Source organism: Hemiscyllium ocellatum, chromosome 7, assembly GCF_020745735.1.
Source record: "Hemiscyllium ocellatum isolate sHemOce1 chromosome 7, sHemOce1.pat.X.cur, whole genome shotgun sequence".
Taxonomy (NCBI): domain Eukaryota; kingdom Metazoa; phylum Chordata; class Chondrichthyes; order Orectolobiformes; family Hemiscylliidae; genus Hemiscyllium; species Hemiscyllium ocellatum.
Genome location: NC_083407.1, coordinates 96,715,679 through 96,739,729, shown reverse-complemented (window position 1 = coordinate 96,739,729; position 24,051 = coordinate 96,715,679). Strand labels below are relative to the sequence as shown.

Sequence of the window (24,051 nt, the reverse complement as noted above, 5' to 3'; positions counted from 1 at the left end):
CTGCCTCAGTTAGTTTCTCAATTTGAACTAAATAGTATCTTCCGATCAATAACTTAATATTCTGTGGAAATTCGACGCAATCCGACGCTGCAAAACTGATCCTGTAAATCTTCCAGCATCTTTTTTGTGCACTCTTCAATTAATTCCAGGAGAATATTATTTTTCGAGATGCCATCTTTCAAATATTTTCTGCATGGTAAGAACTCTAAAAACTGGAGTCGGCTGTCACCTCTTCACTACTTTCTTACTGTTGATTTCTTGAACATTTTATTTCTTTTTGTCCATTTTCGCTGTCGCCAAGTTAATTCGGGATGAAGCGATCGCCTTGGCTCCTCAATGAATGTTGGTGAAACAGCGAGGGAACGCGTTTAGTGGGGAATGAATGGGGAGGTGGTGAGGGCGAAGAGAACGCAGTGTGTCAGCTGACCGCGCTGTTGCGGCGGTTGCTAGGCAGCCGCATCACGCCCTAGGTGGCACGCGCAGTGACGTAGGCACGCGCCGCGGCGGTTGGTGGAGCGGCCCCGAGACCGGCCTGAGCGACGCGGCCAGTCCCATCCCGACGCGGAGAAGGGCCAGCCAGCGCCATGAGCAGCCCGTTCGTCAAGCGGACCCAGGACACCCTGGGAAGAGTGATCAAGAAGCCGCCGTTGACCGAGAAGCTGCTGGGCAAGCCGCCTTTCCGCTATCTGCACGACATCTTCACCGAGGTGAGCGCCGTGGAGTTCCGCGGGCTCCGACGCAAGGCCTGGTGGCGGCGAGCCTGGTTGCTAAGGACTCAGTCGCCCGGGCCGATCCTCGGTTGTCGCACGCAATCGCCCCCGGACCCGCCTCGATCACAAAACAGCCAGCAGGGAAGATTAGTTATCCTTGAGAAGCTTGTGCGCGGTTCATTTTCAGAAGTACCCTTCCTGTGTGGACGGTCAAACCCCCTGCCTCCTCTGGACAGAGACATTTTGTAGCATCTTTCAGTCGTTCTGGACCATGGCAGTGTGTTTCCCTTCAAACATATGGTTGCACATGACAACAGCCAAACTCAACAGATCTGGCTGTATTCGAAGTCTACCCTCTTCACAGTTAAGGCTACCCGAAAAACCGTTTTCCCTGTCATGAGATCAGGTCAAACCCCGTTCCTCTATTTCCTTTGTGCTTGCTGATCTACATTGCCTCCTGCACAAACAGCGCCACAATTCTCACATTCTCATCCTTTCAGGTTTACTCGTGGAATTGCCTGTGCCTCTCTCCGTGGTCTCCTCCTGCCTCAGGATCCACAGCCCTCCTTTAGTTCTGTTCTCTGCTCTTTCAACAGCTCTGATGTTGATTGCTCAACCATTAGCGGTTGCGCCACAACCGTAGGTTCTGGAAGACCCTCATTCATCTTTTGCACCTTTTATGAATATTTGAGTTGGTCATTTGGCTCCTCAAGTCTACTCCAACATTCAATAGCATCAAAACTAATTTGGTCGTGGTAGCAACTCCGCATGGACCTGTATCTTCATACCTGATAACTTTTTACCCGCTTGTTGGTCGAAAATCTATCTACCCCGCTTTAAGAATATTTAAAGATTCTGCCTCAGGTGCTTTTTGAGAAAGAGAATTGCAAAGACTTAACCGTCAGAAAAACAAAATTCTCGTCATCTCTGACTAAAATGGGAGGGCTCCATATTTTTGCATTATACCCCTTAGTTCTAGGCTCTCCCACAAAGGCAAGAATCCTTTCAATATCATCCCTATTAAGACTTTAGGGTTTTGTATGCCATTCAGTAAGAGACCTTACTTTCTTTCTTTCTTGAAACCTAACTCTCGGACCACATTTTTGCCCACTGCCCTAATATTTTCTTATGTGGCTCAGCATTAAGTTTTGCTTTGAAGTGTTCTCATGATGCACCTTGAGGTGTATCATTTCTTTAAATGCGATGTATAAGTACATGTGCTTGTTCTTCATCAGCGATGAAAATGATGACTGAAGGTTGATCTTTGCCCATGTCGTGTTCTTTCCATGTATATTTCTCAGAAACTTACCTTATAAGAACAATTTCTTTCACTTTACCCCTAACACTTTGCATCTCCGTAATCAGGATATGCATTTACTGTGGCTTGTTAAGGTTGGATATTCTTTTGGATTCTTTGTCACTGGAATAAGTGGACCCCGTGTTCTTTATTGACAGGGGTATGTCTTTGCCCAATGTGTTGTTAATCATAGCAGACTATCGTAACATTGCTCTGTCCCATCAATATGCAAATTTGGAAGGTGTGGTGATATACACTATTCGACAGGGCTCAGATTATTAACTACCAAATGCATTTATTTGACATTATTTAATGCAAAATTTTACTATTAAATAGTTCTTAACAAATCAACATTTCAGAGCAATAAGATTCTGTATAGATTCTTGATAGAAAGTTATTCCCTGATTTACAGTGCACAGCACTGCTGATTAAGTCTGTATGCCAGTGAACTCAGATTGAATGAATATATGTCAAACTATTTAAAAAAAAGTTTAAACAAAAGCCCTTGAAGATACACTGCAACAAAAAATAACAGTTTTTAAGCAGGATGCAACTCTAACAGCTATATTACATGTTAAGCTACTAACATATCATTTACTATAGTGTCGTAGAGTCATACAACATATAATGGCCCTTTGGCCCACCATGTCTATGCTGACTAACAAGTACCCATCCCATATTTATACTAATTCCATTTACCAGCACTTGCTCCATAGCTTACTATGCCCTAGTATTTCAAGTGCTCATCCAGACAGTTCTTAAATATTGCGAGAGTATCTGTTTCCACCACTGTATCAGACAGCATGTTCCATTTTTCTACCACCCTGTGGATGAAAAGAATGTTCAGATATCCTCTAAACCACACCTACCCTCACCTTAAATTCATGCCCTATGGTTTTGGGCACATCTGCCATGGGGAAAAGATTCTCGCAATCTACTGTCTATACCTCAATCCGATCCCTCCTAGCTTCACTTGCTCCAAGGAAAACAAACCCAGCCCATCCAGTCTCTCCTTTATAACAGAGACTTTTCATCTCCGGCTACATCATGGAGAATCTCTTCTGCACCCTCTTCAGTGCTATCACATCTTTCTGATATTGCTGCAGCAAATACTTCTCAATATTCAAGTAAGTAAGTTTCCACCCCAATCGGAAGGTAGCAATATATAAAGGCATTTCTGTGCTTACAATATTGTTAAAACATAAGATTCTGAAGAGCTTGACAGGATAAATACTGAGAGGATGACTTCCCTCTTGAGGAAGTCTAGAACTGGGGGAAAGGGGCGTTTTTAAAAGAGGAGTCCCGCAGTTAAGATAGAGGTGAAGGTGAATTTCGATCCCACTCATCTAAGCCAAGGGTTGTAATGTTTGGAACTTTATTTACCTGTAAGCAGTGGAGGCTGAGTTGTTGAATGTAATCAAGCCTATGTTAAAGTACCTATTCGAGACGGCTCAGGGAATCCCAGATGGACTCAACCTGTAGTCTCTCTTGGTTCGTCCCGGAGATCGTACTCTGTGGTAGCCTGGAATATAAAACACTTACAGACAGTTTAGTTTAAATTATTACCTTTATTTACCAATGGCATCAATGTTACACTGCAACATAAATACCTACAAGCCAGGCTTGAGCTAAGGTTCTAAAACCATTTGCAAAGAAGCGGAGCCAGCTGTTGCCCCAAGAGCGCTCTCAGACTACTCCCCTCTCTTTATACAGAATTTGGTATTAAATTTACAAAAATGCCACATATCCTTAATCAGATAAGCAGCAATAAAATGGCAAAAGTTTGCAGAGGAAGAGAAGCTCATTGACAGGTCTGAGTATGCTTAACTAGGTAAGCTATGCATATCAAAATGGGAAGCCTGGATCGAGCCAGGCCAAATGGTCAATTGCTTTGGCTAGTGCATCATAACGAGAGAAGTGATTGCTGGGCCTCTTGCTGAGGTATTTGTATCATCGATAGTCACAGGTGAGGTGCCGGAAGACTGGAGGTTGGCAAACGTGGTGCCACTGTTTAAGAAGGGCGGTAAAGAGAAGCCAGGGAACTGGTGATCTTGTTGTTCACTATGCTTCCTGACACCACATTTTAAAGTGGTGGTTTCTATCTTTTCCTTATTTTTGATGGGCTTCTGGCTGAGCAGGTTGCACATTTTTGGATCTAACTCAACAGTTTTGGTCTTAACATTGGGCTTCCTTTAAGTCTCCCACTTGCTGTCACACTTTTCACATAACCCCCCCCTTGCAGCCCTGTTTAGACTGTAGTACACAAGGGAGAATTTGCAAATGCTCATCCCTCAATGCCACATCATCACATGTTTTATATATATCCTAACAAAAATGTCCCCAGACTGCTGGCTGTTGGGAATCCTGGTTAAAATACTTGCATACAATATCAAAATTATCAGAAGTATAAAAGCTATGAATGCTGTCAAAAGTGACTGAAAATTTATCATCACCTCACTTGATTGGGATCTCTTTGAAAATAGGATTCACTGTATATAAGAAAGTACAGACTTGAGGCTGTTCAGTATTTCTGAAAGTTTATCTTTCAGAAATCTGATTATAGTATCTGTGATGGTCCTTGAACAGCACTATGAATGGCTTTGGAAAGAGAGGGTCTATGTGTCTCACATGATGTACTGCCACTTCTGAATACAATGTTAGCTGGTGTTACATTCCTGAAAACTGCAATTTTAGAGTTCGAGGTCTGTAGTACAGAAAAAGACCCTTTGACTATCAAATTTGCATTGGTCTAAAACAAGCATTTAATTATTCAACTTTTATTTTCGATGAAATTACCTGAACCATGGTTTTCCTGTAAGTAACAATATAAAAAGTAACATTACATTCCTGAGGAAACATTGGCTCAGAAAAATAATTTAAAAGTTGAAATACTGTGCTATATATAGGTGCATTCCTAGCTGAAATAATTTGCAAGACCAAAAAACTTCAGTGCGGAAAGCAGGCTTCAGGCTTGTAGAGAAGTCTTTAAAGAAATTTATAGTATAGGCACAGTACAAATTTCTCAACTGCTGTCCTTGTATGTATTAAAGTAAAGAATTACTTAAAAAGAAAGTCCACAGTAATTCCTGTTCCAGTACAGGTGGAAAAGCAGAAAAATTTAAAAATTCAAAGTTTACTTCTGTATCTGAGCGGAGAACTATTTAAAACAAAACAATGGTTGACTGTAGGACATCGACACAATGCCAATTCTACAACACAATTCAGGGGGCCTCACTGATGATGTGACAAGGGTAATACTGTGAGATGTCACTTTCAGTGAGGAGGGAGGACATAAAAGTCCAACTTTTAAAGTGAAGTAAAACCTTTTCGAGGGTAGACTTAAAGCGAGGACACCCTTTATGCTTTGCTTTACTTCACTTCTCAATTCACTGAATTTGGGGAGATTTCTGATGATTTTTGGCTCATGATTCCTCAGTTTTGTCTCTTGGTCAATCAATGTTGCTTGGGCTTCTTCAGCTTTCTGTGAGATAAATGGCTTATCTTGGACTGGTGTTTCACTGCTGCTCCTATATCCTAAATTTTGCTTCTTTATATGTGCTTAGACCAAGCTTTGAGGTTACTATTAAAAAGTGTTTGTTAACATTGTATGTACATGGTGGCTAGACTATATAGCAGAATGCTATACAGATTATAATGTTGTATCAGAACACTAAATCACAACGAGATTTACGAGGATGTTGCCAGGATTGGAGGGTTTGAGCTATTGGGAGAGGCTGAATAGGCTGGGACTGTTTTCCCAAGAGCATTGGAGACTGAGGGGTGACCTTATAGAGATTTATAAAATTGAGGGGCATGGATAAGGTAAGTAAACAATGTCTTTTTTACTGGAGTGGGGGAGTCCAGAGCTAGAGGGCATAGGTTTAGGGTGAAACGGGAAAGATTTGGAAGAGATTAACGGGCAACTTTTTCATGCAGAGGGTGGTGCATGGATGGAATGAGCTGCCAGAGGAAGTAGTGGAGGCTGATACCCATCCAGATGCCTTTTATAAATTGTAATTGTATGTGAATAGGAAGGGTTGAGAGGGATATGGGCCAAGTGCTGTTAAATGGAACTTGATTAATTTAGGATATCTGGCATGGACGAGTTGGACCAAAGGGTCTTTTTCTGTGCTGCACGTCTCTGTGACATCAACTGAGGTCACAGTGACATTCCAGATTATATCAAGTGCATCTATATAGTAAGTATCATCTCTGCATTAATGCCTTCCTGTTTGAAATTCATACCTAATTTGTTCTTTCTTTCATGGTCTTACTGCTTCCTATGTCACCAACTCATTCCTGTCCTATCAAAGTCAATTATTAACAACCTTGTCTTTATTAGTCCCAGGCTTATGTTCCAGCATTCCCTCCTTATAGCCATTTATAGAGTCATAGAGATGTACAGCATGGAAACAGACTCTTCGGTCCAACCCGTCCATGCCGACCAGATATATTTGCCTGTCTTAATTTGCAATCTTCCTTAAAACCCACTTCTTTGACTAATCATTTGTTTTGACCTCCTAATGTATCATCTCTTCGCTTGATATCCATGTATGTCTAATTGTATCCTGGTTATTTATGTTAAAATATTATGTAAAACACAAAATAACACCACCTTAAATTTATGTCCCTACATTTAAACTGCTGTCTCATAGCAAGCCTCTGCAAGTTTTATACAGGATAATGTATGCCTGGGAAATGTTCCTATGTAGTTCTGCGAGCAAGGGCTCTCATTGGATAGTAATTTTTGACAAAATATAAAAGAAAGTACAAGCTTTAAAAGACATGGAATTTGAAAGGAGATGTAGTTCTTTGAGACAGAGAAAGTCTGTTCAGTGCTATTCTGGATTAACCAATTCTTTTTATGCATATTTTAAAAAAAATCTTTCCTCTGCAACATGAGTAAAAGTAGGCTGAACACGTGTTGTGATCATTCTTTATCACATGGTTTAGCCAGCTTTTTTTAAAATGTTCGTTCAAGGCATTTTGACCAATCAGCTAAACAAAGCTTATTGTTACAATGCCTTAACTCTCCTATCTCAAAATGTACTTTTTCTTTGAGTAGTGCCAACGTCTTTACTATTATAGATTAGTCAAAAAAAGAGAGTTTTTTTTTAATCTAAGAAAACTGTTTAATGTCTTGCTTCTATTTGTGAATCCTTTCAGTGGTGTGCCTGATACTTTTAAACAATGCCACCCAGTGAATAAATCATTATACTTCTTTTTCTTCAATTTAAAGGCCTACTCGCAGGTGATTTTGGAACAAAGAAGAGGTGGTACCAGTTTGAAAATTTACATCCCAATATTTTTCTACAGTCAATAATTTTATAGAAAATAATGTTAGTAAGTTGCCATTTAACAGCAATCTTAGACAATAAGGTTGACAAATTCTAATATAGTTATTAGGGTAAAAACAGAAAGTGTTGAAATACTCAGGTCTGCAGTCTTTGCAGAGAGAGAAACAATAATGGCTTGGAAATTCCAGTAAGGATTGGAAGCCATATTTCAGATAGAAAATATCCAATTACCTTTAGATTACTCTTGTGCTGGAGATTCCTTCATAATGATGTTTTGATGCAAACAAGGTGGTGTGAGGGTTAAGAATGTATAAGAGCAGCTGCAGGTCATTTGGAAGGGGGAAGGTGAACAGCCAGTCACTATGACACCAATGACATTGGTAAAACTGAAAGGGCTGAAGTCCTAAAAGCAGAAGATAGGGATTTGGGCTCCAAGCCGGAGCCGGTCCAAATGTACTGGGAGAGAACGAACCAGTACAAACTAGATTGATTACGCTTGCGCAGGACCAAGACTGATGCTCTTGGACAAATATGAATGGTTGAGGGGAGTTTAAATTAAATTGGCAGGGGAATGGGAACCTATGCGAGGAGTCAGAATGGGGATCAAGGACAACAACAACAGAAAGGAGGACAAGAAAAGTGGTAGGCTGAGGCCACAGTACAAAGAAAAGTAATGGGAATGGGATGAGGGACATTAGAAAGATGAGACTTAAGGCTTTAAGCCTGAACACATGGAGCAATAGAAATAAAGTGGATGTATTAATCGCACAAATAAATGTAAACTGATATGGTATAGTTGGAATTATGGAGACAGATTGCAGCATGACCAGGGATGGGAACTGAACATCCAGAAGTGTTCAGTATTTAGGATGGACAGATACAAAGGGAAAAGTGGTGGAGCTGCAATACTGGGTAAAGAGGATATAGACATAATATTATTAGCTTAGACAGTGTTGAATCTGAGTGGGTAGAATTGAGGAATACCCAGGGGCAAAAAAACTTTAGGGATGGTATAAAGATCACCAAACTAGTGGTGATGTTGGAAATGGCATTAAACAGAAAATCAGAAATGCATGTGGTAAAGGAATGTTTGTAATTTTAATTTGCGTATAGATTAGGCAAATCAAATGAGTCTTAATACCATCGAAGAGGAGTTCCTGGAGTGTATACAGGATTGGTTTTCTGGACCAATTCTTTGAGGAACCAACTAGAGAATAAGTCATTTTCAACTGGGTATTATATAATGAGAAAGAAATAATTGGTAACGTAGTTGTGAGAGACCTGTTGGACATGAGCAACAATAATATGATAGAATTCTTAATCAAGATGGAGAGTGACGTAGTTAGTTCTGAGACGAGGGTATTGAATTTTAATGAGGGAAACTGCAGTGGTATGAGGCATAAATTGTCTGTAATGGATTGGGAATTTGGAAAGGATGACTGTGGATAGGTAACGGCAAGCATTCAGAGAGTGAATGATTGAATTACAAAAATTGTTTATTCCTGTCTGATGTGAGTGCAAAGAGAACAGTGGCCAACCAGGGCTTACAAAGGAAGTTAGCAGTAGTATGAGATGAAAAGAAGCAGACAGATTGGCAAGAAAAAACAGCAGTATCGAAGAATAGGTACATTCAGAAGTCAGCAAAGGAGGCCCAAGGATTGAATGAGAAGAGGAAAATAGAGTATGAGAGTAAGCTTGTGGGGAACGTGAGAACTAACTGTAAACGTTTTTACAGGTATGTAAAGAAAAAACGATTTGTGAAAACTAATGTAGATCCTTTATAGCCAGAAATGGGGGAAATGGCTGATGAGCTAAATTTATACTTTACTTCTGCCTTCACAAAAGAAGACATGAATAACATAACAGAAATGATGGGAAATATAGGGTTTAATGAGAGGAAGGAAGTGAAGCAAATCTCTATTCGTAGAGAAATGGTGTCTGATAAACTGATAGGAATGAAGTCTGATAAATCCCCAGTACGTGATAATTTACATCTCAAGTTACTTAAGGAAGTGACCCTAGAAATAGTGAGTGCATTGGTGGTCATCATCCAAGACTCTTTAGACTTGGGAATAGTTCGTACAGATTGAGGGATAGCTAACGTAACCCTTTATTTAAATACGGAGGTAGAGAGAAAACTGGGAATTATAGACTAGTGAGTCTGACTTCAGTAGTGGGGAAGATGCTAGAATCCATTATCAAGGAATTTACTGCAGATCACTTAGAAAACTAGTAGATTCAAGCACAGTCAGCATGGACTTACACATGGGAAGCCATGCTTGACAAATCTATTGGAATTCTTTGCGAATGTAACTAGTACAATTGATCAGGGGAGACAGTTATCTGAACTTACAGAAGGCTTTCGATAGGTTCTCAAATGAGAGATTAATATTTAAAATTTAAGTTTGTGGGTACTGTATTGAGATGGATAGAAAATTGTTCAGCAGATAGGAACATAGGAAGAATAAATGCGTCCATTTCTGAATGACAAACACTGACTAGGACCGACTTGACACTGACATTTTTACAAACCCACCGACTACCACAGCTACCTGGATTACACCTCTTCCCACCCTATCTCTTGCAAAAATGCCATCCCGTATTCCCAATTCCTCCGCCTCCGCCGTATCTGCTCCCAGGAGGACCAGTTCCACCATAGAACACACCAGATGGCCTCCTTCTTTAGAGACCGCAATTTCCCTTCCCACGTGGTTAAAGATGCCCTCCAACGCATCTCTTCCACATCCCGCACCTCCGCCCTCAGACCATACCCCTCCAACTGTAACAAGGACAGAACGCCCATGGTGCTCACCTTCCACCCTACAAACCTTCGCATAAGCCAAATCATCCGCCAACATTTCCGCCACCTCCAAAAAGACCCCACCACCAGGGATATATTTCCCCCCCCACCCCTTTCTGCCTTCCGCAAAGACCGTTCCCTCCGTGACTACCTGGTCAGGTCCACGCCCCCCTACGACCCACCCTCCAATCCTGGCACTTTCCCCTGCCACCGTAGGAACTGTAAAACCTGTGCCCACACCTCCTCCCTCACCTCTATCCAAGGCCGTAAAGGAGCCTTCTGCATCCATCAAAGTTTTGCCTGCACACCCACTAATATCATTTATTGTATCCATTGCTCCCGATGCGGTCTCCTCTACATTGGGGAGACTGGGCGCATCCTAGCAGAGCGCTTTAGGGAACATCTCAGAGACACTCACACCAATCAACCACACCGCCCGTGGCCCAACATTTCAACTCCCCCTCCCACTCTGCCGAGGACATGGAGGTCCTGTGCCTCCTTCACCACCGCTCCCTCACCACCAGACGTCTGGAGGAAGAACGCCTCATCTTCCGCCTCGGAACACTTCAACCCCAGGGCATCAATGTGGACTTCAACAGTTTCCTCATTTCCCCTTCCCCCACCTCATCCTAGTTTCAAACTTCCAGCTCAGCACTGTCCCCATGACTTGTCCGGACTTGTCCAACCTGCCTAGCTCCTTTTCCACCTATCCACTCCCTGACCTAACATCTCCTCCCCCACTCACCCATTGTACTCTATGCTATTCTCTCTCCACCCCCACCTTCCTCTAGCTTATCTCTCCATGCTTCCAGCTCACTGCCTTTATTCCTGATGAAGGGCTTTTGCCTGAAACGTCGATTTCGCTGCTCTTTGGATGCTGCCTGAACTGCTGTGCTCTTCCAGCATCACTGATCCAGAATCTGGTTTCCAGCATCTGCAGTCATTGTTTTACCTCACTGACTAGGAGGGTACTGTAGTGATTGGCACTCGGACTCCAGCTATTCATTATACAGATTAATGATTTAGATGAAGGAACTAAATGTAATATGTCAAAATTTGCAGATGACACAAAACTGAGGGGGCGAGGGGAGGGGTGTGCTGTGAGGAGGACGCAGAGAGGCAGCCTGTATTTTAAATGATCAGCAACATTTTGATAGTGACTGTGAAAGGGTAAGTATATGTAAGTGAGGATGCCAATTGGTTGAGTGGAGAAGGGTGCAAACTTTTCATCGGTAACAATTAAGCTTGCATGAGGCGTAACCCTTAGAATTTTCCATCTTTTGGAGCGTTCCAGACCGAGGGACTTTCCCATCAGAATTTTGAAATAGACAAGTAAGTTGCTCAAAACAGTTGATTAGAACTTACGCATGGTTCTGACTTCTAACTCTGGCCTAGGCTGCTTCAGCAACATTTTGCTATTGTAATATCTGTGCCATTGTTTTGAGTCAAATATAACACGTCAGAGTTCGAAAGAAGAATCATGTTCAGCTTGATGTTTGCTCTGTTTCTCACTCCACAGATGCTGCCTTCAGAGAATTTCAGCACTTTTTGTCTTTATATCACAGTTCTGATATCTGCAGTTTTTCATTTATTTCAGTTGTTGGGAATGATTAGTAGACAAATCAACAAATTGGAAAATAGTTTAAAAAAAAACTTATTTCTGTAAGAAAATTAAATTGCAAGGCGAATTGAGCTCTACTTCTGCATTGAAATCATACTTGGGCAGCACGGTGGCACAGTGGTTAGCACTGCTGCCTCACAGCGCCAGAGACCCAGGTTCAATTTCTGCCTCAGGTGACTGACTGTATGGAATTTGCACATTCTCCCCGTGTCTGTGTGGGTTTGCTCCGGTTTCCTCCCACAGTCCAAAGATGTGCTGGTCAGGTGAATTGGCCATGCTAAATTGCCCGTAGTGTTAGGTGAAGGGGTAAATGTAGGGGTATGGGTGGGTTGCACGTCAATGTGAACTTGTAGGGCCGAAGGGCCTGTTTCCACACTGTAAATAATCTAATCTAAAATCTAATCTATATGTTGGTCTGCATAATCAGGTTTGGGTTAAAATCAAACTCAAGATCTTTTGCTTTTCCTCAATTCCAGAAGGTGGAGCTGTTTATTTGGAGTTCTTATTTTTGAGGAATTGACCGTAATGAGTTTATGGTTATGTGTCCTGGCTGTGGACAGGTCAATATGATTTTGTGAAGAAAGCGCAACACTATTGATGCTCACTGTAGAACAGTGATTTTAAAGTAGTCAGCTAGTCATTTTGTTACCAGGTCGTAAATCTTGATGTACTTCAAACGGAACAATGCCTATTTCAAAAACAATTTGAGCTAATGGACAATTGACGTAACAAATTTTTGTGTTGAATGGATGTTATAATGTTTCAGCTGTCACTATGTTACATGGAAATGAACACAACTAAGACATTTCTGAAAACTCTGCAAATGTTTTTCATTTAGATCTTTACCATTCCTTTTTATTTGCTTTTATTTCCCTCTACTTGCAGTGTGAAATAAATTTCAGTAATTGTAGCAGAATCATGTCTTCTACGATCCAAAAATGCTGTTCTGCATGCTCCCAGATAATGATTCAAAGTTGCCCATGTATTTTAAGGAAATAGCTTGCATGTAATTTTTGAAAAATGAAATGTCAAGCACTGAATAATTTAAACAAATGGGGCTACTGATCAAATAAAGACTGTATGAAATATCATCTAGATCACCAACAAAAGGTGGTGTGGATGATTTCCAAAAGGGCTTCAGGAAGTAAAATCTACCCACCATTTTCTAATGTGTACATGGTGATAGTAAAATTTGGACTATTACTTCTGTGAATTGAATCATGAAATAGAAATTTCCTGTGACAGTTCAAAGAACCTGGAATAAATTCACCCCAAGTGTAAAAAATTGTATTGATTGCAAATATGGGAAGCCAGTTTTTCATCCGTGGCTCTTGAACAGTTTTTATTCACTGAATGAAGTGGAAAGGTTACATGTATAGGATTAAAACCCTGTGATAGAAATATATCAAGGGGATTGTCATTAAAACAGTAGACAGAACACCTATTAGTGAATTTCCCATGGTTAGTTGACACCAAAGGGCTTTTGGTGCTGCAATAATGAACTGTATGTAGTAGATCAGACAGCATTTGTAGAGAGAAACCGAGTTAACCTGTTAGGTTATAATGCCCCTTCACTGCCTGAAACATTAACTGTTTCTATCTCCACAGATATTGTATGACATGGTGAGTATTTCCAACATTTTCTGTTCTTATTTCAGAATTTCAGCATCCACAGTATTTTACTTTTATTTCAATAGCCTCTGCATAATACAGTTATTTATTTTTAAACAGAAGTTTTAATCTGCATTCATTAATAACAGTGCTGGTACTTGGATAAGTATTTTGAAATGTGACATTAAATAGCAAGCAACTAATATTAAGGAAATATATCCTGGAATTCTGAAATTAAAGCTATAAGAACTGGAAATATTCAGCAAATCAGGCAGTATCAGTGGAGCAAAATATGCATTTCAGGTCAAGATGATCTTTGATCAGACCCTTTCATCAATAAGTTAATACTACAAATTTCCTCCACAATGTTAAGATGATCAGGCTTGCACCTTTATCAGATATTGTAAAAGCAGAAGAAAGACCAATTTATGGTTTTGCGTTACACATACTCGTAACACTATTATTTTATTAGCCCACCAATGTCACGCTGATCTGCTTACAGTGTCCCAATCTCCTCTGAATCACAGGCTTGTTATTAACCTTTGAAATGTGGAGGCTTTATAAATGTTTTGTTTGTTATAAAATAAAGCCTGCAGTTTGTAAGCTCACCTTGTGCATTTTAACTGGCAGTACACAAGATGGATGCGATGGGGAAAATGGTCAACTAGAGTGGTCAGTGTATTAATATTTTAGGACTAAGTTGAGGAGAAACTTCTTTACCCAAAGATTTATGAATCTGTGGAATTCCCTGCTCAGTGAAACAGTTGAGACTACCTTGTTGAATGTTTTTAAGGCAAAGATAGATAGATAGATCTTTGAACAGTAAAGGAATGAAGGGTGAATGGGCAGGTAAGTGGAGCTGAGACCACTGAAAGATCAGCTATGATCTATTGAATGTGGAGTAGGCCTACTCCTCTTATTTTTTTTATGTTCCTATCCCTTTTGAACTTGTGTAGTTAGTTCATGTTCACTTATTAATTTCTTTCTAGCAGTTAGAATAAAAAAGGTAAACATAATACTATGAAGAGATGTGGGAATTGCTGGCTTGGCCAGCCTTTATTTCCCAGAGGGCAGTTAAGATTTAACCACATTGCTGGGGTCTGGAGTTATGTCTTGGCCAAACTAAGTAAGGACAGCAGGTTTCCTTCCATTAAGGATATTAATGAACTATTGTGTTCTTATGACAATCTTGAGTGGTTTCATGTTTGCTAACTTTTATACTAGATTTTCAGTGTTTCAGCATCTCTCATGGTGGGATTCAAATCCATGGCCTCAGAAGATTAATCTGGGGTTCTGGATTCCCACACCACCGTCTCCTTATTTGTTGATTGTCATGTTTGAATTCTTATTGTTTCCACAAAAGTAGTTCCTTGGTTTCCTCTTTAATTTATAATGACTATTAAATATCAATGACAGGAATATTCACAATTTGACAGTTGAAAGCCAAACGTGTATCTCAGAAATAATACGTATGTACAATATATGTATGATATATGTATTGAGAGAAGGCAACAAAACCAACCAGCACTTATTTATAGAAAACAGTTGATTGAAATAATTAATATACTTTCAGGATTAAAATGCATATAGCTTGCCTAAGTATTTGTAAGTCAGTAATACCACACATATTACTTGGGTATAGTTGTGTAAAAGTGTGAGATCATATTGGATAACCTGGTGTCAATGCCAGCTGTGTCATTTGTTTTAAAAAAAATCTACTGTATATACTCGAGTAATAGTCGACCTCTTGTAAAAGTCAACCCCCTATTTTTGAACAGAGGACATTGCAGTACAATACAGGCCCTTTGGACCGTGATGTTGCGCCGACATGTGGAACCAATCTGAAGCCCTTCTATCCTACACTATTCCATTTTCATCCATATGTCTATCCAATGACCATTTAAATGCCCCTAAAGTTGGCAACTTTACTACTGTTGCAGGCAGTACGTTCCACTCCCCTACTACTCTGAGTAAGGAAACCATCTCTGATATCTGTCCTATATCTATCACCTGTCAATTTAAAGACATCTACTCTCGTGCTAATTATCACTATCCAAGGAAAAAGGCTCTCACTGTCCACCCAATCTAAGCCTTTGATTATCTTGTATGTCTCAATTAAGTCACCTCTCAATCTTCTTCTCCTGAATGAAACAGCCGCAAGTCCCTCAGCCTTTCCTCCATAAGACCTTCCCTCCATATGAGGCAACATCCTAGTAAATCTACTCTGTACCCTCTCCAAAGTTTCCACACTTTCCTAATGTGGTGACCGGAACTGTACGCAATACTCCAAGTGCGGCTGCATCTGAGTTTTGTACAGATGCAGCATGACTTCCGAAACTCAATCCCTCTACTAATAAAAACTAACACACCGTATGCCTTCTTAACAACCCTATCAACCTGGGTGGCAAGTTTAAGGAATCTATGTACATGGACACAGATCTCTCTGCTCATCTATACTACCCAGAATCTTGCCATTAGCCCAGTACTCTTTATTCCTGTTACACCTTCCAAAGTGAATCACCTCACTTTTCCGCATTAAGCTCCCATTTGCAGTCTCAGCTGAGGTCTGCAGCTTATCTATGACCCTCTGTAACCTGCAACATCCTTCAGCACTATCCACAACTCCATTGATCTTAGTGTCACCTGCAAATTTACTAACCAGTCCTTCTACGCTCTCATCTAGGTCATTTATAAAAATGACAAACAGCAGTGGCCCCAAAACAAATCCTTGCAGTATAATACTCGTAATTGAACTCCAGGATGAACATTTCCCACAACTACCAACCTCTGTCTTTTTTCAGCTAACCAATTTCTGATCCAAACCGCTAAATCACCATGCTTCCATATTTTGTGCAATAACCTACCATGGGGAACCTTAGCAGATGCCTTACTGAAATCCATATACATCACATCAACTGCTTCACCCTCATCCACCTGTTTGGTCACCATCTCAGAGAACACAATAATGTTTGTGAGGCATGACCTACCCTTCACACAGTCATGCTGATCATCCCTAATTAACTTATTCCTCTCTAGATGTTTATAAATCCTATTTCTTATAACCTTTTCTAACACTTTACCCACAACCAAAGTAAGGCTCACTGGTCTATAATTACCAGACTTGTCTCTACTTCCCTTCTTGAACAAGGGGACAACATTGCTGTCCTCCAGTCTTCTGGCACTATTCCTATAGACAGTGATGATCGAAGCCAAAGGCTCTGCAATCTCCTCCCTGGCTTCCCAGACGATCTAAGGATAAATCCCATCTGGCCCAGGGGTTTTATCTATTTTCATACTTTCCAGAATTGCTAACATCTCATCCTTGTGAACCTCAAATCCATCTAGTCTAGTCGCCTGTATCTCAGTATTCTCCTCCACAGCAATGTTTTTTTTCCAGTGTGAATGCTGACGTAAAATATTTATTTAACATTTCTCTTATCTCCTCGGACTCCATGCACAACCCCGCACTATTGGCCTTGATTGGCCCTAATCTTACTCTAGTCATTCTTTTATTCCTGATATACCTATAGAAAGCTTTAGGGTTTTCTTTGACCCTATCTGCCAACAACTGCTCATGTCCCCTCCTAGCTACTCTTAGTTCTCTCTTTAGGTCTTTCCTGGCTAGTTTGTAACTCTCAAGTGCCCTAACTGAGCCTTCATGTCTCATTCTAACATAAGCTTCTTCTTCCTTTTGTCAAGACATTCAACCTTCTTAGTAAACTACAACTCCCTCATTCGAACTACTTCCTCCTGCCTGACAGGGGCACGCAGTAGCTGTTCCTTGAATAAGCTCCACATTCCAATTGTGCTCATCCCCTGCAGTTTCCTTCCCCATCCTATGCATCCTAAGTCTTGCCTAATTGCATCATGATTGCCTTTTCCCCAGTTATAACTCTTGCCCTGCAGTATATACTTATCCCTTTCTATTGCTGAAGTAAAAATAACCAAATTGTGGTCATCATCACCAAGGTGTTCACCTACTTCCAAATTTAACACCTGGCCAGGTTCATTACCCTTTACCAAATCCAATGTTGCCTCGCCCTCTTGTTGACTTGTCTACATACTGTGTCAGGAAACCCTCCTGCACACATTGGACAAAAACTGACCCATCTAAAGTACATTGGCATTCACACTGGAAAGTTAAAGTCCCCATAACAACTACCCTGTTACACTTTCTCCGATCCAGAGTCATCTTTGCAATCCTTACCTCTACATCTCTGGAACTATTCTGAGGTTTATTGAAAACTCCCAACAGGGTGATCTCTCCTTTCCTCTTTCTAACCTCAGCCCATACTACCTCAGTAGATAAATCCTCAAATGTCCTTTCTGCCACCGTCGTACTGATTACAATTTGCTTTTTGAGTTGTTTATTCATCTTTTAGTTTGTAGCTTTTTAAAAACTCATTCTGTCTTTCCTTGACGACATAAAGATCGAAGCCGAAGGGTCTGCAATCTCCTCCCTGGTTTCCCAGAGAATCCAAGGATAAATCCCATCTGGTCCAGGGGACTTATCTATTTCCATACTTTCCAGAATTGCTAACATTGCATCCTTGTGAACCTCAAGCCCATCTAGTCTAGTAGCCTGTATCTCAGTATTCTCCTCCACAATGTTGTTTTTTCCCAGTGTAGTTTTTATTGCATCTTGCACCTGTAAGTTAAAGTACTAAATTTTTCTACCTGTTCTATTCAGTTTTCTATGAATATATGAATATTTCTTGTTTCTTTTGAGATATTAATCACTTTGATTTGTTAGTATTTAGTTTCATTCCCAGGTTCATGCCTGCTGTTGCTCATCTGTTTGCTAGTTCTTGTAATCCTCCTTCTGTGCCTGCTACAAACGCTTTGCCATCTATACATCTAACTGGTAACATTAACCCACCCCAATCTTAATACCAGATTCTGTGTCTTGAAAACCTTCTTTGATCCTTGTTTCTGCTTATATATCGAAGAGGACTGGTGATAAATATCCCTCTTGTGTTTCCAGTTGCATTATTTGTAGACTGGGGAATATAAATTTTGGAGTGACTGTTATTTATACCTTGGTCATAACCAAATATTCATGATTGTTAACACTTGTTATTTTTTAAGACTCAGGCCCAGTCAAGAATATCAATTTTAGTGGATTTTCTGTGGTTATATTTGAAACAATGGGTTGTCAGTTCTGTAGCAATAACTTCCATGTGATTCATGCATGAGTTGTTTTAGGTGGAGTTTTAATTATGCATTGACTTGAAACACTTGTTTCTTTTTTGAACTCACTTTAGAGCAGAAAGTCCTGAATTTAGAGACTAGTCAACTGAAGGCATCACTGTCATTAGTGGAATTAACACATTAAACATGAATAATTGGAGAAGTGAAGTGATCTCAAATGCTTATTGGGCTGGAGGAAGCTACAGAGTTGGGAGAAGGGCAAAGTCTTGGCTCAACTTCAGACAGTTAGCAATGAGGGAAAAGAAGTCAGTGGCTGGAAAACAGTTTGTGTTCAATATTGAAAGATTTCTATCATTTTAGTTCCATGATCAAATGATCAGTACAACGCAGCTTTTGAGAGACATTAACTCCTCGGTGCTTTTCTTCAGAAAAAAAGTTAGTAATGTAATCCAAATATTTGAAATTGAAGTGTCTTGAGGTTTTTTTATTCATTCATCGAATGAGGGTATTGTGGACTGGCCAACATTTATTTCCTTGGTTGCTTTTGGGAAGGTGTGGCTCCAACCAGTGGAGAGTCCAGCTATCTGCAAGGGCCTGTAACTTCTGTAGTATCCAGTGCATCCAAGCATTTCTTGTTATCGACTGACACCTGTCTTACTGGGGGCAACTGAAGGAGGTTGAGATGGATTGTCCATTCAGCACTTTTGGCTGAAGGTTATTGCGAAAGCTTCACCCTTCTCTTTTTCACTGATATGCTGGAGTCTCCCATCATTGAGAATGGGGATATGTAGAAACTCCTCCTTCACTGAATTGTTTAATTGTCCATCACCATTGACTTCTGGATGAGGTGGGAACATAGATCTGATCATTGTGGATGTCTGTAACTTGCTGCTTATGTTGTTTGGTACACAAGTAGTCCTGTTTAGTAGCTTCATGTGGGTTTAGTTTTTTTTTAGGCATGTGGTAAAAATAAAGAGCAATAGTTTATAGTTTCAAGTTGAAGATAACAAAGGAAATGCTGACATTTGAGCAAATTTGTTTGCAGTATAAAAACCTGTGAAAAAGACTTGCATCAAAGAGCAATGAAAGAAAGAAAACCCTTCGGGACCACTAAATTTAAAGCTATGTCAAGATAATATTCTGGGATATTGATTTACAAGGGAGACCAATGCTGTTTTTCTTCCTGAAAATTGTAACATGTCAATTTTTCATCCTTGGTGTATTCGATTGAAAGCAGTTGAGACTGTACATGATAAGTCTGCCTTTGGGTTAGCGAAGGAAATTTTATAACAACTGTTAATTATCTAGCAAGTGTACACTTGTGAATATCCATGGAGAATTGAAGTTGATTAAAATGCACCCAAGCTGAAATAGCGTATTGATGTTTACCTTCCAGGATCATAACTGAATACTAAGATCACCAAACGTAGGAGTAGACTATTCAGATCTTCAAGCCTATATACCAATCAGTATGATTTTGGTTAATATTCTGTCTTAACTCCACCTTCCTACACCATACCTCGAATTCCCATAAACTGGAAAGGTTTGTCAGTCTTTTTCTTGCATGTACTTAACAACTGAGCTTTCACAGCTTTCAGACTCCAGACACATTGTAATATGGTTGATTTTAGCTGCCCTTTGGATTATTAGGGATAGGAATAAGTACTGGCTTAGCCAGTGACACCAACAATCCCATGAATGAATAATGAAAAGACAAATATCTTGGAGCATAGACCTAAAATCATTTGAGTGAAGAAAAAATTCCTGATCCCAAGCCTAAATATCCAACTCCCTCATTTGTGACTATGCCTCCTGGTTCTAGACTCTAGTCTGAGGGAAAACCCCTTTCAGCATCTACCCAGCCAAGCTCCTTTTACATGTTCCATTGGGATTATTACTCATTCTCCTGAAGTCTAGAGTATATAGGTCTTTTGCACTCATCTGTCTTCCTGGAACAGGGCTCTCATCTGAAGAATCAGTATAATCAGCATCTGTCACAATTTTCTCTAAGGCAAATAAAACCTTGATGGGCTGGTCTCAACAGGGCTCTATACAACTGCAAGAAAATGAGGACTGCAGATGCTGGAGAGTCAGAGTCGAAAAATGTGATGATGGAGAAGTATAGCGGGTGAGGCATATTCTGAGGAGCGGGAGAGTTGACATTTCAGGCATAAGCCCTTCATCCTTATGCCTGAAACGTTGACTGTACTGCTCCTCGGATGCTGGCTGACCTGTGCTTTTCCAGCATTACACTTTTCAACCCGACACAACTGCAATATTAGCCTTAATTGTTAAGGGATTAGCATATAATACGTGATGGGCCACTTGGACAAGATAACAATGTCAAGCAACAGTAAAACTAAATAGTGATTGGCAAAGAAATGGTTCTCTCCTTTTTAAAGTCAGAATTCATGTTGTCCTAAAGTTATTGCAGACGTTAAAGTGGAGACTTGCTAAAGGAGTCAAGTATGGCTGCCTCAGGTTAATATAATTTTTACTGGTGAGATGTCTAAAGCTGATGGTATCCTTTGAAAAGATGAGAGTTTTTATATTTTTCTGGGGTATCTCTGGAAGAGGTACAGTGCTATATGGGATTAATAGGAAAGAACACGATGTGCATTTAGAGTGCTTAAACCTGTTGGAACTGTCTAGCTAAATGGAACTGTTTAAAAGAGCTGTTAAGGTGTTCAAGACTTCTGCCTTTTAAAAATTTGAAAAATCAGGATGCTATTTAATGCTGTTAACACTGCCATTGGAGGATTAGTGCTGTATGACTGATTTCATATCCATTCATTATCGCAGCAGGGTGCCTGTCATTTCACCGTTGGATTGACAGTTTCATGGAATGTACTCTTGAAATGGGACAGCAAATTTCAATGCTTATTTGGAACAGATTAAAGGAAGTTAAATCTGGTGTTTTTTTTATTAGTAAGAGGTTTTTTATTAAAGTCATGAATTTTAAAATAAATACTTGAGAATGTCATTTTGTCTCATTTCAACATGGGCCCTGAGGTCAGGCCATGCTAAGATAATAGGTGAGTAGATCAAGGGAAAAGGGTCCTGGTTGCGGTGGGCTGAATTGGCTCCAGTTGCCATAAGGATTATAAAGGGCATGAAGGAATGGATACATTGGCATAGGTTGGTACAATAAGTGGGTAAAGGATATAGGTTGACAAGGGGATATACGTGACCGAGGAAAGGGATAGTTGAAGATTTTATATTGGCATGGAGGGCATAAGAAGCTATGGGATGGGTGGAAGGCATGAAGCTGGCTTGGCTGGGGAATGGGCTATGTGTGAGGATGGGTGGCTGGGTAGAGGCTATGTGAGGATAGTTTTTTATTTTATTGCTTTTCTTTTGATATTTATGACAATGTGCTAGTACATTGAGGCATATCTACTGCACCCAGATGCCTCTTTAGTCTTTTTGGAGACTGAAACTGTATGTTCTATTTCATGTGCACCCCTGAATTGCAGCCCCTGAATTGTAACACACCCTTTAGAGGAATGGAATATCTGTGATAGCATCTGGATTTTCATGTTATAATGTGCTTGTGCAGATGTCAGAGGTTGCTCTTTGATAAACTCTAAAGTAATGCTGAGTGGTGTTAGTCTCAACATTATTATCCACACAAAATCAGGAGCAATAATTTTGGATGATATTGTTTGGGGTTGTATGGAATTAATGAAAAGTGTATGTTGAAAATTTGATTTAATTAAAAAGCCAGTAGTTTTTGAGCTTTTATTTGTTTTACACTGCTCTGAACCTGTGGAGTATGTTTTTAATTTCAAATCCACTTATTTAAAAGATGCATTAGAGAATATTAAATAGATAATCTGTTTGGTTCAATACTGTTTTTACATGAGTTATATTTGAACTCTGTTTGTTTCAATTGATGTAACCAGGCATTTGATACCAAGTATGGAAAAGCTTCCAGTTATGCTCAAAGGATTTGATATAATTTAAATATACTTATTGTTTCATCTGTAGGTTCAGTTTTAACATACAGAAACCAATGTTTTCAAGTTTGTGCATATTTTAACTGTTATGAAGATGTAGGTGTGCTGTACTTGGAAGGAAGTTAAAAGCTAGTAGAACTACCTGACAGCACCAAGCGTTCTGAAAAAAAAAGTAACATTTGGTCGAATAACTCGATTAGCTGATTGGCCAAATTCAAATTTGCTTTTGTCTCCAGGCAATCAGTTTAAATTGTACTCTGAAAAGTATCAAATTCCAATCAAGTTTGAATTTATTAAATTGACAAGCTTAAAAGCCAATGACACAATCTGATGCTTTAGGGGTATGAGACTGGGAAAAATCAAACAGTTGAGAGGAGAACTGCCAGCAATCAGTATGTAGAGACTACTTGAAAAATTGTTCTCTTCAAGATACTTTTAGTGATCAATAGCCTGTGAAGCAGAATCCCCAAGAAGAAGAAAAGAATACAGAGAAGAACCAAAAGCTGCCTGGTTTTGAGATAAGAAGTTTTATTTTGTAAATCTTAATCAGGATTTTTATCGGACCAGTATTGTAAAGGGGAAAGTAAAAGATAGGTTAGAAGAAGGAGTTATAAATGGTTGTTAGTTAATTATTCTCTGTTATACTTTAAGAAATAAAGTTGTTAATTTTTACTTTAAACAATTCTTGGCTTCTCGAAGTTTCGCAGATGACGGCACAGGGATAAACCTGTTCTGTGTTGCTGGCTTAAATTGAGCAGAAGAGTTTACGACAGTTATGGCACTCTCTGTCTCTCTCTGTCCTGCACTGACCTCACCATTTTTTGCCGTTGTCTGTACCTCTCCCTTTTAAAAGTGCTGTTCATTTGACTTTTTTTTAAATCCAAAGTTCCAAAACAATGTGACAACATAAAATAGTCATTGCTGATCCTGGATTTCAAGGATGTCACTTCCATCACCTAAACTACCTCAAAAAAGGAGCAGCCTCTTGGAGCCAAAATATTTCCTGTCCTTCATTTTGGATTACCCAGAATCTTTCTTGACAATCTTACCTTCTCTCCTAGTCAAAGAAGCTTTGCACCTTTAACTTATGCTGTATAAAGGGGATATGGTTTGGCCTTCAGTGCTGGTTCTGCATTACATTGAAAGGCTTCCTGAACAAATGCAGTTTGCATGTCTCAAGAGATGTGAATTGAAAATTTGGGACATAGTAAGTGAGAAGTACAATTTCAAATTCTCAGAAGATTCTTTTTAGTCATTTGGAAATCTGTGAATGTTTTTCCTTCGACTTACATTATTTATTCATTTATATTTTGGAGAGGATAGCAAATTACTGAACTGATTTAGGCTTTTTTAAATCATTGTAAATGGTATTTTACTGTATAGCTGAAAATGTATTGCTGGAAAAGCGCAGCAGGTCAGGCAGCATCCAAGGAACAGGAGATTTGACATTTCGGGCATAAGCCCTTCTTCAGGAATTTTACTTTATAGTCTGGATAAAGTAATTCTCCATTTGCAGAAGAATCTTAACTTGTATTTTATGTCGCTCTTTTAATACAAATCAATCTCAAGATGTCACAGAGAAAAATTCATGAAATTAAGAGTGGA

The 24,051-nt window shown here is 39.7% G+C and overlaps 1 protein-coding gene across 1 annotated transcript in view; it reads left to right on the top strand.

The window, feature by feature from the left end:
* The first annotated feature begins 511 nt into the window (after positions 1-511).
* Positions 512-24,051, top strand: part of traf3ip1 (TNF receptor-associated factor 3 interacting protein 1) — a 179,013-nt gene continuing 155,473 nt past the window's right edge. The window contains exon 1 of the mRNA XM_060827533.1: positions 512-707. Coding sequence (XP_060683516.1) covers positions 585-707 — 123 coding nt within the window. The 5' untranslated portion in view covers positions 512-584. The remainder of the gene's footprint in view (positions 708-24,051) is intronic.